We start from the raw sequence: 16218 nt of genomic DNA, 5'->3' as shown, positions 1-16218 counted from the left end.
GCCAGACCGACCCCAGCCTTTGTTTGCACTGGGGAGGTGAAGAAACCTTGTTGTCACGTATTTAGGAGAGGAATCACCCCCGGGGGAACTAGAAATTACCTGATTCTGATCTCCCTGCGTGGCTGTGGGACAGATTAAGTCTTCAGATTCTTAGGTCCCTTGTCACTCACCTTGGCTACCCAGGATACCATTCGGTGACCCATAGGTCCCTGCCACTGCTGTGCGTTCTCCAAGTTCATCTAAAACATTTTCTGAACTTCTCAGTCTTTGATGGATATTTGGGGAGCTACTCAGATTCCCTAGAGTCTGCATCTGATGGCTAACCCATTTCTTGTCTCCTTTCTCCTGGCCTTTGCCAAATGGAACTGATCTCTAGAACAAAAATTAAAACCTTCTAGGTCTCTGCAGACTTAAATATTTCAGAGCCAAATATTGGCTGACACCTCTAGCTAAGAATATTCATAACCAGGGTTCAGAAATAGCTCTGCAGATATCTATCCTACAGAGGGAAAAAATCCACCACCACCACCACTAACTCTTGACAGCTTATTAGGTAGAACGGTCCACAGCAAACTCTGCTCGGTGATGAATGTATTGTTTTGGTAGACACCTATTCTTCCTGGCCTGGATCTTTCAACTTTCAGATTTTGGTTCTTTATTTCTGTTTTTTTTTTTTGCTGGAGCAGTCCTTTGTCTCTTTTAATTTTTAAGATTCTGGGTCTTATGGTTTTCCTGTGTGGCCTGCCGGATCACAGACTTTAAAGCAAGAAGGCCACCTCATTTCCTTCCATCAGGAGACTTTCACAGATCTAATCTTCTTCACCCCTTCCTTACCCACCTTGTGTAAGAAGACTAACCCCATGGGCAATAGCGCTTTGAAAATGCAGAGCGTGAACTCAGGGGTCAGGCTCTCTGAGTTCACATTCTGGCCATGTGACCTGAAGAAGTTACCCTTTGAATGCTTCTGTTTCTTCATATGCAAAATGGGGAGATAGTAGTAAACATCAGCCTTAGAATTGTTTTGAGCATTAAATAAAATTTTACTTACGAAGTGCTTAAACTCACGCCTGGTCTCTGTGAGTGTTAGCTGCGTCTAGTACACACACTGCACTTCTTGGTTACAGTTTTCCGAGAGCAGCCGGGCTGGGTGCACTTCCTCACCGTGCGGCGCCCTCACTAAAAACACCTCGAATGGTTTTCTCTCTCTCCCCCTTCCCACGAGAAGCTGGGCTAATTCTGCAAGCACAATGTCTACTGAAGCCCAGACGGACTGGCCGGGCACAGGGGGAGGCTGCAGGTGGCTCCCTGGGACGTGGGAGACCCTCTGTTGGTAGGGAGGGGTGTGGCTGTTCCTGGCCGGGTCTCCAGCCCCCCGTTACAGTTTGTTCCCCAAAGAAGCTTTCAGCCAAGATGGCCCTGTGCTTTCCTTCTTTCCTGCCCTGATGACTTGGGCTGGGCAGTAAGACTTGAGGGTTCGTGAGGATCCCCTTGGTTTTTCTTTCCTTAAGCCTAGAACCGTCCAGGCAGGCTTCAGCATCCCCTCCTCTGAAACCCACCATGGCCCATCTAACTCTGAGATTCCTAGAAGAGTAAGGAGCACAGGGAAAGGGGGCTCTTACAGCTGTCCTTGCCTTTGTCTCCCTTACTTCTACCAGAGCAGCCACCCCAAATCTTTTCACAGTTAGGGACAGTGTTAGGAACGGAAGAACTCTGATGGCAGACCCTGTGAACTCAGTTGACATGACCCAGTGCCTGATTCACTGACACAATATCCTCTTTCCCCTTTGCTCAGCCTGTTTTAGACTTGGGTTCACTAGGTATTTATCCATGGGGATTGTTTAAATCATCTGTGCTTGGCCCCTAGCAGGGCAGAGCATCGTCCTGGTCAAAGCCATCCCTTACCGATCTCTTAGTAGGTGCTAAGTAATCCTCGCACCCTGTGCTGTTTGTTCTGTGCAACAGCCCTGAGAGAAGCGGGGGATGGTATTACTCAGAGAGTGCTGGGTGGTGAGCAGCTCATCCACATCACACAGTCCTGAGAAAATGGGACTCAGAACCCAAATCCCTCTTTCCCAAGCCCATGCTCTTGCCCACGGGACTGTGCTGCTCCCTAGAAGAAGAGGGGTGAGTAGGACAGGGAGTGGGGTCACCACATCATGGAGCTGCCACTCCAGCTCCACGCTATCCAGGCACCAGGCCTTTCTCTCCCCTCCATCGAGACATCCTATGCCTCTCCGCACCTCCAGCTGGCCCACCCCACACAATTCCGTCTGTGGCCAGGCAGACCGCTGTGGGCACAGCCTGGGTTTCCCATCTCTCACTCCACCACAACCCCGGGCGCGGCCACTCGGCCTTCTCCCCCAGGTAGTGCCCCGACAGCATGCTGAGTATCTCAGCACTCGGTCACCGGTGAAATGCTGGAAGTGCGATGGGAGGTACTAGCCTTCTACAGCTGAGGAGGGAGCTTTCCTGTGTCAGTGAGTGGTTTAGCTGGGTCATGAGGCTTGGATCGTTTCAGAACCTATTCCAGGATACAATCTCGTAAAAACTACAAAACATGCCTTGTGATAAGTTCTGTGCAAATATAAGGTCCTGGTAGACCGTGAGGACTTAAACAGGACTGCCTTGCCAAGGAGAGGACTTGTCACCGGGCCTACCCCACGTGGATCCCATAAGGCAGCACCCCCACCCCCATCTCCTTACTCTGATTCCTTGTCCTTACTTTTTGAAAATGTCACTGAACATCTGATGCATGAGCACTGTGAACATGGGATGCTGCCCCCGTAAGAAAGTAATTTCAGGGGGCGATGACATGCAGCAAGGCAGCCTCTGAAAAGGCAGGAGTGTGTGTTCAGCCATTTCTTCTTGGTTGCTGACATTTTGCCACTGACACCCAGCGGGTCTCACCCTGTCCGAGCACCGTGCCCCAGGAGGCTGGTGTCTGAGGTTGCTGCTGTTGGAAGATGCCGTCGGAAGTCAATGCATGCCCCACCAGCCCTGACCCTGAAACCCGCGCCTTCCCTCCCCTCCTCCCTCCACCAGCGGGCAAGGTCTAAGTGAGAGAGAATCAGTGAGGAAGAGAAAACAGGGTGGTGTAACATCCGCCAGGGCTCCTTCTGTTGACCCCCTTGGGAGACATCTCACATGCCTGCCATCTTGCTGACCACGGCCACTGAGTGGTATCAATTTCCTTCCCCCAGTGGAATATTAAGCTTCTTGCTCTTTGCATCCTGATAAATTCTGAAGCCCAAGAGCAGAATTTGACACTCCCGTGCAGCTCACATTGAACATCAGGGGATGCACTTGTACCCTGTCCCAGACCTTTGGGTGGCCTCCAAGAGTGATTCTGGAATCCGCTACAGAAGGTGCTTATTTCTTAGTGGAGGGTCCTTAGACATGAGGTGACTTCGCAAGCTAATGGGTCCTGGGAAGAGACTGACTCCCCCACCCCCACCCCAAGGTGCCTCCTCAGAGCCATAGAAGGGAGATTGGAAACGTTAACACTGACATTAGCCATGGAGAGGTCGTGGGACCCGGCAGAGGGGGGTGTCGGGAGGCTGTCTGACGTGTGCTCAGCCTGTGGCCCATTCCTCCGCTGTGCACCTCGCTGCAGGCTTCACCCCAAAGCATATTTCCTTAAAGGACCCAGAGCCCGGCGGCTACAATCTCCAAACTTGACCCCTTTAAAAATTTTTTGCTGCACTTCTAAAAAGTAAATTTGGCCTCGTAGGAAGGCAGGATTTTGTGGTGTGATAGCTCTGAGCTGCTGACCAGTGTGGGTGAAGAGGTGACAGTAAGCCCAGGATGACCCTCACACCCGCACCCCACTGCGCATGTGCCTGGCAGAGACGGACACTGGCTGGGAGCACGTGATTTCTCCCGGAGTAAACGTCGACCTCTGCCCTTGCCTTTGTCAGTGAAGGCCGTGACTGTGTACCTCACAGGCCAGAGGAAAGGGCATTAACCACCCTGTAAGACGAGCAGACGACTACTGTCCCTCCATCAGTTCTTTTCTCCCCTTTGATGCCCTCTCCTGCCCACCCCGCCCCTACCCGCCCCAGTGTCAACTCTTCAGCCTCTCCCTTTGTCACCTGTGAGCTTGGTAGGCTGACATTCTTCACCCACACAAATAGAAGAGCCACTTGAAGAGACCAACAACATTGAAACAATTCCTTGGCACAGTAAAAGCCCCATGCTGAGCCCCTGACCTTGGCAGGAGACAACCTGTATGTCCAGAGGGAGGCATAGTTTTTTTGACACTAATATCTGTATGTTTCTGTCCCTGCAGCCTTAGGAAAATCCAAAGGTACAGTATCCTCGGGTAGCTACAGGCCACGTCAGTCTCTGGGACCTAAGCGAGCCATGCCTTAGTGAGCTCTGCCAGAGGGTGAATGTGCCGTGTCTGGTTGCTTGGCCCACTGACGTGAAGCTGTGTTCCCGTCATTAAAAAGGAACCGGAGCCGAGTGACTAGGCATGATCAGCCCCCTCCCTGCAGTGTAGACAAGCGGGTGTGGCCTGCGGAGGTTGTAGCTTGTCCAGGTCCTGGGGCTAGCACAGGTACTCAGGTGTCTCCTGCTGGTCGCTGGTCGCTGCCTTGTTCTAGTCTCCTGCTGCCCGTGTCCCTGTCCTGCTCACCTGCAGCCCCCACCCCGACAGGCTACGTTCTGCCCTGAGATCAGCTGGCTTTGGCAGTGGGTGGAAGCGCAGCTGCCGGCGGGGTGAGGCCGGCGGGGCAGCAGGAGGCTCCCAGGGTGGCCGCCCATGCCTCCTCGCTTCCCTGGGCCCAGGAGGGTGCTAAGGCTGCGCTGCTGTTCTACCACTGACCTGCTTGAATGTGTCCGCTTCGTGGGGGTGGGAGCCTGTCCCCGGTCTTCCGTGGATAAGCATGTGCCTTTGTGTCCCTCACCAGCATGGGCGTGAGGGTGATGGACACATCCTGGGTGGCTCGAAGAGGCTCCTCTGCAGGCCGGAAAGGGTCGTGCGCCCCGCCCTCCACGCAGCCCCCCGCCCCGCCCGCAGAGCTGGCCGCGCCTCTGCCCTCGCCCCTTCCGGAGCAGACCCCAGACGACCCCGCGGTGCCCTCCCTTTCTCCATCCGGCCTGAGCCTCCAGCCGGGGGCTGAGCGGACCAGGTAAGCCGGGCAGGCTGCCTTCGGTGCCCGGGGTGGCGGGGGTGGAAGGGCTCACCGCATCCACTTCCGACCTCTTGGATTCCATCACCCCCCCACCCCCCCACCCCCGTTTTCAAGCATTCATGTTGGCTTTCAGCATCATGCTGCCGCCCAGTAAGTCATCACAGCTCCCCGAGTCATCAGGTAAAGGCCAGGCTTTCCAGGAAGGCCATCCCCAAGCAGATGGCAAACCTATCAGGTGGCAGCTTGTAGAGAGGTGTGAGGGACCTCATTTTCCAGCTCTCCATCTCCCTTCCCTATGCCATTACAATTTTCCTGTTTTGCAGTTTAGAATTTAAGTATTTCTTCTTTCCTCTCCTGTACCTTTAGATTTGTAGGGTCCATTTTGACCGCTAATATGGGTGAAATCAGGGAAGGATGGGAGGTCATGCAGTCATGCTGGCCTGGCGACCTTTGCAGCCGGGCGCAGGGTTGTATTTCCATTTTCCCAGGGGAAGAAAAGAGAGAGAACAAGCTCACTGCATCACTAGTGAGAACCGTGCCCATCCAAAGATGAAACACGCGATCTGTGCCTTTAAGGCACACGCATTCCAGCGAGCAGAGCAGGTGCCCACCGCGACTGAGGCGCGTGGTCCTGCTCAGGGTCGCGCAGGAGGAGGCTGGACCTGCCCTTCCTTAAAGGCGTTTCTAGAAATGGGACTTGCACAGCCAACTACTTTGCTGTTCTGTTTGTTTCTATCTGTTCTCAAACAGCAACTCAGAGCAGTAGAAAGGCTACGGCAAGTCAGATGTCACTGTGCATTGTCATTAGAGGAGGCAGCACCCCTCTAGGGCCACTGCTGTGAAAAATGTGGAGACTGTGAGAAGCAGAAGCTTTTAACACGGTCTCCGCTTGCATGCGCGCGCGCACACACACACACACACACACACACAAATGAAGGCAGGGCGGGTATTTCCCTGTGAGATGGGGAAAGGACAAGGAAGGGGTCGGTGACAGAGTGTGGGAGAGGGAGCTGACACTGGATGTGCTTGGGCTGTGTGCTGATGGCTCCAGCCCAGGTGACGCGCGGAGCCGGTGCTGGTGGGGCGCTCACCGGGCTGCAGGCCCGAGGCAGCGGCAGTGACAGCAGCTCGGGCGGGAGAGCGAGTTCTGTGCAGATGCAGAGGCTGCGGGCTGGGGGCCACAGAGGAAGAGAACGAACAGGAGATTTGCTGGAAAGATTCCCTCCACAGACACCCACCAGCTTGGTCCTGATGTCCCATCTTATAACGGAGACTGGGTGCCAAACAACATCTGACGTATAAATGATAGTTCTAGAAAATGCCGCTCAGAGATGGGTTTCCTCCAGCTCCGGGATGTTCCCGGACGTTACGGATGGGTGGCTTTGCAGCGTCACTCGTGGGCAGGGAAATGGCCCGCTGGTTCAGGTTACTTGAAAGGCCGGTCCCATGCTCTATGGTCCTGCCGTCCATTCCTGTTTCCCAGCGCAGCCGGTCCTGTAGGCTTCCTCTGGGCGCCCGTCCCCGCTTACCCTGCACCCCCTCTGACTCTCCCCACACAATATTCCCAATGCAGACCAGTGTCCCATCGCTTTTCTGTTTCTTTCTTTGTTTTTTTCTGTTTCCCGGACATTGGCAGCCCGGATGACGTTTCCTCCAGTTGCCGGATTCCCGTTACGGCTGTCCCTCACCTCCCGGTGGCTTGCCTGCCTCTCCCCACTCCCCGCCAGGTCCGTCCCCTCATCCCCTCTCCCCTGAGGCTGGTGGCTTTCTCCAGCTGGGCTCAGCCTCTGCACCCTGCTCTTCTGCTTGGCATTAACTCCAACCCCAAACTCTGCTTCCTGCCCCATTTTACCCCAGCTCCCTGGGTCTGTGTCCAAATATTAACCTGCCCTCAAGCGTGTTGTAACTGCCGCTCAACCATGTGGCGCTCCTGATGACCACCTCTCACCCCACCCTGCCCCTGGGTCAGCTGCACCTGGGCTGGAGAGGGAGCATCCAGGCCCCGTAGGTAAATCCTTGTTTCTGCCATCGGGGAGTGTCCAGGTGGGAGGGAAAAGAAGGGGAAGCTCCTTGGTCCCTAAGATTCTTGTCCATCTACGGGGAAGAAGAAGAGTCCACTGCCCCACAGGAAGCAGTTATTTTGTTTGCTAGTTTTGCATTTTGTTGTTTTATTTTGCCTTTCTCTTGCGGGAGGTGGAGATGGACGGAAGAGTGGAGAGGTATTTGGCATTAGTACCTGAGTGCCTGGTCACCTGGGGCCTGTAGAGGAATAAGAGAAAAGTTCTCGCCCAACCAGAGTGAGCCAGGGGTTTTCCGGTTGTTGTTCTTTCTGTTTATTCACAGGATAGAGGGAGGAATTATTGCTCTTCTGGCCTTCTGAGGAGACAGCTTTTCTCCTTGGGGAACTTCCCGGGGTGGTGTAACACTCCTCCCGAGAAGCGGAGAACTCACTACTCCCTCGGAGGAGGCCTCCCCTTCCTTGCTGCGTGTGGGGGAAGGAACTAGCAGAGCTTTGGTGATATTTGCTGTTCCAGTTCAACTCTCTCCTCCCAGCCTTCCTCACCACACCCCAGTGGAATGAGTAGTATATTCTTAGCTCTTTAATGTTTGGAGTTTCCCAACTAATTGAGGGAAGAAATGGGTCGTTACTGCTTTTGTGGGGAAGAAATAGCCATGGCTTCTGATGCGAGGGCTCCAGGTTCCAGGTAGGTTCTAGCAAGGAGGACAGATAGCTCCCAACTCCAAGGTCACACCCTGGGGGCTCCTGTAACATTATGTTGAACACAGGTGAGGACCCTGTGGGGAAACATGGAGGTCAGTTGGTAATGTCTGCCCTGGGTGGCATGTAGGGGGATGGTAGGGAGGGAGGAGTAATCCACGTATTTGCCGTCCCTGATGTGTGGAGTGGAGTTGAATAGGGTTTCTATTAGCATGTTCTTGATCCTTAGGAGAATGCCCGAGAAAGAGCCAGCAGTGAGGGATGAGCCGTCTTTGGGACCTGGTGGCTCAGGGTGTCCCTTTATCAACTGGAGGGACTCCAGAGACCTTCAGTGCCATGGACCCCGATCCCTGCTTCCAAGGCTGGAGAGCTGAGACTTGAACTGGCCCGCACTTGGGAGCACAGCCAGGGTCTGTTTCAATCCCACTATCTGCTGGGACCTCCGGGGTCTGAGGATGAGTTCCCCTGTTTGTCCCCTGCCTTGGGGTGTTAGGAGGTTCCAAGAGAGCCGATGCCATGCTGCTTAGCAGTGGGAGCCCCGGTCACCAGCCCTCATCTGCACACTGGCACTAAGGACCCCTCTTGCTCCGTCGTCCTGTGGCTACAGAGGGGACAAGCGCACTTACGTGTTCTAGTTGCAGGATGTCCACGCATCCCAGTGTTGATCCTGGGACAGAGAGGGGAGGCTCTGGAGCCCTGCCACCCCCTGCTTGCGTCTCCTGGTGGAGAGAGGGCAGAGGCATGGGAAGGAAGCTGGCAGTGAGTGCCACAGAGGGGCTGTCAGAGCCCTGAGCAGGGACGGTCACCACTGAGGGCACCCCGAAGACTTTAGGAAGGGCCTGAGATGGACGAGAGCTGGCCTGGAAGAACACGCACCACAATCCACGCGCTGGTGCTGAAGCCGCCGGAGTTCAGGGCTCCTCCTTCCCCTGTGTGCTTGTGTTTCAGTGCTTCCAAAGGCAAGGAGCTTTCTCCAGGGTCTGGGCAGAAGGGGAGTCCAGGTTCCAGTCAGGGGGCACCCTGTGCGGGGACGCAACCAGGGACACAACCAGGCAGCAGCCCTAGCCAGCCGCCTGCAGACCAGAGCCCTCACACTCTCCGGAAAGGTACGTCCCCACCACCCTCCTCGGTATGTTTCTGGCCAGGGAGAGCTGTACGCCACCTGAAAACTCATTTCCCTCGCTTAGCACGGGTAGTTAGAAACCATGTGCTTCGTGGGACATTCCTGGTCTGTGATTAGAGGTGTTGGGAGTTAACCAAAGGGCTCATTTCATCACTAATCCCCAGGTCACTCACTGGAGCAGTGGGATCATCAGGGGCGTGGACAGGGTGTTGCTCTCTGTACACCAAGAACCAGTGCAGAAGGACTGCACAGGAGGGTGTGTCTTCCCCAGTCCCTGCCAGGCCCCAGGCCATCGTTTGAGACGTGTGCGGGGTCTTCTGCAGAAGACGCCTGCCCCTCAGCCACTGGCCCCTGCAATTGTTTGAAGCAGGGGACAAAGAGGAGGGGATTGAATTGTTTCTACAGGAGTCCTGCCCTGCACTATTTCAGTTTTAGAAGCTCTGAGAGCTTCTACCCTGACCTGCCACTGGGACCCACTGTAAAAGGCCCGATTGTTCTCTCTGAAATGACTCCCAGAAGCTGAACGCACCCCACGGTGACACAGCGTCACTGCGGAGCTGCAGGGCATGGTGCTTATTCAAGCCTTTTTGGTTGGTTTTTACCTTATGCCATTGCTTTGCAATGACTTTAAGTTGTTTAAAATAGCATAGTGTTTAGTTAGTTCTCAATTCAGGCTTTGCCAGCTTCTCGGTGTGGCTTCAGCTCCAGGGCTTTGAGGACAGGGCTGGTTCACCCTGTCCACTTATGCCTCCGCGACGGGGGCTCTCCAGCCTCGCTGGCTGCAGGCTGCGGTGCCATCCCGTGACCCGGGTGTGCTCTCCCCGCCCTGCGCCCCGCGCCTTCCCTAACCGAGCACTCAGCGCTCACAAGCAGTCTCTGGGCCCCGCTGTGTGCGGAGCTCTAAGGACAGGGTGGCAGCAGGCATAGCCTCTGCGGGAGGCGAACGCGGAACTCTAACACTAGGCGGCGCTGTTCCGGGCACTGGGGGGTCCTGCCTTCCAGGGTTCTTCTCCAGACCAACAGGTTTTCCTTGCGGTCTAGAGTTCCTTGGGGAGTGGGGGTGGGGGGCGGTGGTGGAGGTGGGGTGTGTGTGAGTGTGTGTGTGTGTGTGTGTGTCCTTTAAGCCCCGCCCCCAAGCCTGACCACGCAGGGTCCTAACCCTTGCTTTGTCCAAGGGAGTCACTTCCTAATGCCAGTGGCAGCTTGGCCCTTTCAGGTGCCACTGCACGTTGGATCTAAGCGGGGAATGCCGCCCAGAATGACAGAGGCCCCTTTCCCAAGTGACGTTCAGTAGCTCAGCCATCATTTGAAAGACACAACTTTCTTCTCCACCCTTCACCCTCCACCCTGGCCCACTAATGGCGCACTTAGCTTTTTGTAAAACCCCTCAATCTTTTTACAATGTGTCTGCAGTTTTACCCCATGGCCTCATCCTGGAACTGCCCAGAGGAGTAGATGTCATCATGGACATGGGGATGTCACTGCGTCCCCCCTCTCTGCTCACGTAGGAGAAGACGTATGCAAGCGTGACTCCTGGGGTGTCCCCTGGCTTCTCACACCCGGGGAATTACTCCTGCTTCAGCCAGCCGAGCTGGAAGTGGTTTGATTAAGTCACAATGACATGGCACTAGACACACATGGCCCATTTAGGGATTGTAGCATGCCATGGAAAAGAGGGTTCAGGGCATCGCCCCAGGGCATCAGTGGGTGAGCCAGGAGGAGTCTGAGCCACGTGAGGCGGGCGCCTGAAGACGCACCCCTTCCTGTCCGCACAGGAGCCAGGGAAGGGTGTGAGGCATGGCTAGAATTGGTTTTGTTCCACAGGGAGGGGAGAGAGGAGTCCCTGATGCCTCCTTGAGGTTTAAGGGACAGTTTCTTCTTCTAGAGTTTGAGGTACCCACAGCCAGCCCTTGCGTAAGTCTGGCAGATGAGTGACCACTTTCTCAAGACGTTTGCCCTGAATGTTTGAATTCCTCATGCTTCCTGGTTCATTTTTCATTAAAAGTATAATGTATCAGTCATCCTTTCGCATGATTACATGAATAGAAAGGAAAACGAAGGCCGTGCAGAAGAGGCTGGCAGTGCTGTGCATCATCACACCAGGAGGGCACGACTCTTAAAAGCAAAGCACCTTCGAGGTCAGTGGGCCAGATGGAGGAAAGAATGGGAGGACAGGCAAAGCGATGCAGGGTCTGGGCCGCTGTGGTCCCAGTGCTGGGCCACTGGACAGGTTCAGCCAGAAGTGAGCGTTTCCTCTCCTGAGGACAGTCGTCCTGTCCAGGGTCCACTGTCACAAGCTGAACACTGACTGTCCTCTGTGGGCCCCTGGTCGCTGACTCAGCCTTCCTCAGGGCGCCAAAGACAGCTCTCTCTGCTGCTCAGACGTGGCGGCAGGACTCTGAAACTCAGCTGCTGCCTGTGGAGGCGTGTGTGTGTGTGTGTGAGTGTATCTGTGTGCAGCTCATGGCAGGAATACAGAGACGAGGAGGAGAAATCACTGACCAGATGGGAAGATATGAAAACGGGCAAATCTAGGTGCATTTAAAAAACTTGTATGGCCCGCTCTCGGGGTGCTGTGGCAGTGGCGAAGGGCGTGCTAGCCGGCTGCGTGGGACACAGGCTTCATTTAAATCACATGTGTCACTGTTGTGTTTTCCCTTCCAGTTTCCAAGAAGCTGGCACCGATTCCGCCCAAGGTTCCCTTTGGCCCGCCGGGCGCCGTGACGGAGCAGTCCCCCGGCCAGCCCTCGCCACTGAGCCTGTCCCCCACGCCACCCAGCACTCCGTCACCCTACGGACTGAGCTACCCTCAGGGGTACCCCTTGGCTTCGGGCCAGCTCTCCCCGGCTGCTGCAGCGCCCCCTCTGGCCTCCCCCTCCAGCTTCACGAGCACCTTGAACAAATCGCGGCCCGCCCCCAAGCCCCGCCAGAGGCCCACCCTGCCGCCGCCGCAGCCGCCCGCCGCGGGCCTCTCCGCCTCCAGCCCGCAGTCCGCGGAGCGCCCCGTGCTCGACGGCGTGTCCCCCGGGGAAAGCATGTCTACAGGTAACCACGCCTCGGCTTCCTCGGGCGTCTGCGCGAACCTCGGCAAGGGGGCTGAATGCGGGGGCTGCCCGGGCCGCCACCAGCTAACGGTCCCCATCCCCCGTGGAGCAGCCACACCGGTGCCGCGGGTAGCTTCCAAGGTGACCTCCTCAGATGCCCCATGAGCCAGTGGGAAGGTTTCGGGGTGGATCCCAGGTGTCCTGCGAGGCACTCCTTAGGGGGCTCTCCCAGTCCAATGCCCTGGCCCAGGGCTCTGATTCTGTTGAGTTGGGGGCTGAGCACCTGAGCGCTTCGGAGGGGCCCCAGGAGAGGCCGGGCGCTGGGAGGCCACGCAGGCAGCCGGCCTCCGCGCACGGGCGAGCTGCCGGGGGCCTTCCCAGCGCTCTGCGCAGGCACAGCCCAAGCTTGAGAGCGGGCGCTCGGCATCAAAGATTTTTTGTGTGTGTTAATTAAATAAGCCTAATTAGAACAATGTTCTTCTAGTAATATATATTTAGACAGGGGTCAGTTTCAGAAAAGATGCGTGTCCCCCTGGTGCTTAGAGGAGCTAATCAGACAAGCCCACACTGCTGAATTTAGTTTTGCTTTCAACTTAAAATCAAGCCTGGAGCTATTTTCCCCCAGAAAGATGTGTAAGCATGAAGTCATAAGCACACACATTTAGCATAAGCCATTTGTCGGTCAGAAGAAGACAATTTTTTTTAAAGATTTTATTTATTCATTTTTAGAGAGAAGGGAAGGGACGGAGAAAGAGAGGGAGAGAAACATCAATGTGTGGTTGCCTCCCACGCGCCCCCAGTTGGGGACCTGGCCTGCAACCCAGGCATGTGCCCTGACTGGGAATCGAACCAGCAACCCTTTGGTTTGCAGGCTGGTGCTCAACCCACTGAGTCACACCAGCCAGGGCAGAAGAGAACATTTTTGAAACCTTTCCCCAGACACTGTCCATGTAAAATTAGAAACTCACCCTATTTGACACAGTCGCTGAGGCCAGCACAGCACGTTCCTCTTGCAGGGAGGCAGACACCTGTCTGCTGTGGCTTGGAATAGACCCGGCCCCCCTTTCACCAGGCAGCGGGGCCAAAGCACATCTGCTGGCCTTGCCCCAATTAGCAGATGAGGCAACTGGAAGGGAACGCTACACCCCCCCACACACACACTTACACGTGACACGCGTGACACATGCACCCACACCACATGGATGCAACGCTAGGTATACACACTGAGAGCAATGCCCTCTTGGGGCATTGGGACTCCTCATGGCGGCTGTGCCTTTGCCCCCACGGCCTCTCCAGGACTCTTGGCTCTTCCCCTGTCAGCTGGCAAGGTTAACCTGGGGCCTTCAGCTCCTTGCTGCCTGTGAAAAGTCTAGTCCCATGCGAGTGTTTGTGATGGGACAGGAGGTGTCAGTATTGTGGGGTGCAGCCAGCTGGTGCTTTGGCTTATTTCTGGGTCTGACTCATGTTGAAGGTACAGCTGCTGTCATCGACCAGGGCTTATAAAAAGGGAATTCTCATTCCAGCAACAGCAAGCACCACTTCCCCCTGGAGGCTCTCGGTGGTGACGTGAGTCCTCAGTGAGCCCTGGGGGAGGGCCCACAGGCCCACTGGCCTCAGGGCCCACAGCCACACCCCAGGAGCTTGTGGTCACCCCCAGCTGTCTAGAAGAGCCGCTCCTCTTAACTTCTGCGGCCACCCCAAGGAAGGGGCACAGAGCACTGTTGATACTGGGAACAACAGAATGAGCAACAGCTGTCATGGAGAAGAAACGGGGAGAGAGAATGAGGAGAGATTTGTGGGCAAAGAGTGGGCAGGGGAAAGCACCGAGGGGCAGGCGGTGCGCCCGCCACCATGGGAGGAATGGGACGACCCCCTCCCCTGCTCCAGCGTCTGAGCTGCTGGCCTGTAGACTGGACCGTGCTCACCCCCACCTGTTCCGCTGGCACATCCTGGTTCTGGTGCAGCAGACTGTGGTTCCGGCCAGCAGGGCACAGGCCTCGGAGCCTGAGCAGAAGCTGCCGGGGTTTGGTGTGGCCCCCTGACTGTGGTCCTTGGCATAGTTTTTGTCGTGTTCTTGTTTTGTCGTGTTTATTCCTTTCTCCGAACCTTGTCATTGTGTCCTTGCAGCTGTGTGACATGTGCCGCAGTGTTGGATACGTGTGAGGGGATGTTCAGGGTAAGCGGCCTCCCCAGAGCCAGTGGCCATGGCTCTCTGCCCTGCCCCCTGCATGTGGCTCAGACCCGCATGGCGGCTTCACTCCAGTCGCTTCCCCAGCCTCAGCAGGAGCTGCCGGGCCGCGAGCTCATTGGGCTTTCTGGGATCCCTGGCCGCGTCCTGGGTCTTTTTCTCTCGGCCTTAGGCGATGGGGGAGAAAGCCAGTCACCAAGTGCACCGTTTCATCCTCGCCCTGTGGTCGGGGATTGAAGGGGTCACAGGCCCGTTCTTTACAGGACAGACTTTTCTTATCATTGACGTGCCTGCCGAAGACTCTGCCCCGTGTCCAAGGACCTGCACCTTGGTTTAGGGACGTGTCCGACCACGCAGGTGGAGCCTGTCTCATGTGACCACCTACTAGCGGGTCTCCACATCTGGATGAAGAGTCTAGCTTGCCGTTACCTGGGCTGGGACAGTGGCACATCCGGAAGACTCCACAGTATTACAGTGCATACTGAGTTCATTTTTTCTACCCCAGTAAAATATTTTGAAGCATTTATACCAGTTTCTGCGTGGTCTCCTATAAAGAGCAGATGCTCAAAAGAAGGGCCGGCCAGAGTAAACCAGGGGGGTCCTTGGGCAGGAGCCCCATAAAAGCTGCAGAGACCAATGACGGGCATGGCAGGAGGGTGTCCAGCACCTACCGACAGGTCTCCTAACTTCTGAAGCCGCCTCTGCAACAAGAAACAAGCCCCCTCCCCCAGCATTGTCAGCGGGGCCTCTCCCCTCCACCTCCCACCCCAGGGGTCCCTAAGGGAACAGCCAGAACAGCCGAGTGGGTCATTTCCAGCGCCAGTGCTGGGCTGGGCGCCTTCACAGTCTCTGTCTACTGTCACACAGGCCCATTCCCACCCTGGGTGGTTCCCACTTGACTGGGGGGCACAGGGGAGTAAGAAACTTGCCCAAGGCTGTACTCCCCCCAGTGACGGAGATAGTGTTTGGACTCCAAGCCTCAGGGCCTGGGCCCTCCCCCCCAGAGGAAGCAGCAGGGAAGGTGGGGGTGTGCCCCAGGCCAGGAGCAGCCCCTGGGAGCCCCCCAGGGAAGGGTCCCAGCAGCGAGGGCAGGCCCCAGGCTGGCCCAAAGGCCTTCAATGCCCTCGGGAGCAGGAGGAGCAAGTGGCACTAGCTGAGCCAAGACCCCCGTCTCTGCCCCCTCAGGCAGCAAGATGAACGCAGGCTGGGATGACATTTTGAGGACTGTTTGGGGGTGGGGTGAGAGAGAAGGGCCTTTGTTCGAGAGCTTCCATGTCTGTATAATGTCTTTTAGGACCGTGTCGCAATGTCTGTCTGTCTACTTGGTATGACATTCTTTAGGCTAAATGTTTTATTAAAGCAGCAACAACAGCAAGCCAACAAAATCCCCACCTCCCGGTCTGGCCCAGCACTGCCCCTGCCAGGTGCGCTTCCCCAGCATCACCGCCACCCCTGTCGCCCGTGTGCTGCTCAGGGCCCCAGGCCACAGCTAGGCTGAGTGGGGGCAGAAACCGAGCAGGCCACGGAAGGGGGGACACGACTGAGGAGAAAGGACACAGGTCCACGGTGCCAGCCTCCACGGTGTGCCCAGCGCACGCAGCTCCGTGGCCGGGTGCAGCGGCGGCTCTGGGGCCGGGCACGAGGCCTTGCCCGGGCTGAGCTGCTGGGTACCCAGATGAGCTTTGTCAGTTCGCAGATGCCTCGGACCCCAGACACAGCCCTGTTACCGCAGTACGTTCTTCCTGATCACCTCCCAAGAGGAATGACCCGTGGCGCCCCCAAGGAGGCTGTATCTGGAGTGAGCAGCTTCCTGAGGGCTGGGAGATGGGGCTTTCCTACCTTTGGGGAGCAGTCTGCTGTAACTGTTGCCAGGCTCCTGGGGGTACCCTGTGCCTGGCCCCACGAGTGTCTGCAGTACACTGCCTCCGTGAGGGCTCAGCGCATCTCAGGCTCCCTCCATTCGCTGGGAAAATGGGTGTTTTCCCCACCTTGTACCTCATCCCTGCAGG

General features: G+C 56.3%; 1 protein-coding gene across 8 annotated transcripts in view; it reads left to right on the top strand.

Moving 5' to 3' along the window:
* Positions 1-16218, top strand: part of ARHGAP44 (Rho GTPase activating protein 44) — a 155004-nt gene that overhangs the window by 136986 nt on the left and 1800 nt on the right. For 2 of the 8 annotated variants that reach the window (XM_090291899.1, XM_090291897.1), the window contains exons 17-21: positions 4289-4306; positions 4911-5132; positions 8803-8960; positions 11642-12022; positions 14149-14197. In XM_090291899.1, coding sequence (XP_090148025.1) covers positions 4289-4306; positions 4911-5132; positions 8803-8960; positions 11642-12022; positions 14149-14156 — 787 coding nt within the window. In that variant the 3' untranslated portion in view covers positions 14157-14197. Of the gene's footprint in view, positions 1-4288; positions 4307-4910; positions 5133-8802; positions 8961-11641; positions 12023-14148; positions 14198-14472; positions 14736-16218 lie in introns of those variants that run through there. The other 6 variants (XM_090291894.1, XM_090291892.1, XM_090291898.1 and 3 more) reach the window with 5 other exon arrangements.

The sequence above is a fragment of the Furipterus horrens genome, unplaced genomic scaffold (genome assembly GCF_987537825.1).
Source record: "Furipterus horrens unplaced genomic scaffold, mFurHor1.1.pri manual_scaffold_11, whole genome shotgun sequence".
In the NCBI taxonomy this organism is placed as follows: Eukaryota; Metazoa; Chordata; class Mammalia; order Chiroptera; family Furipteridae; genus Furipterus; species Furipterus horrens.
This window is presented reverse-complemented; position numbering and strand designations above follow the sequence as displayed.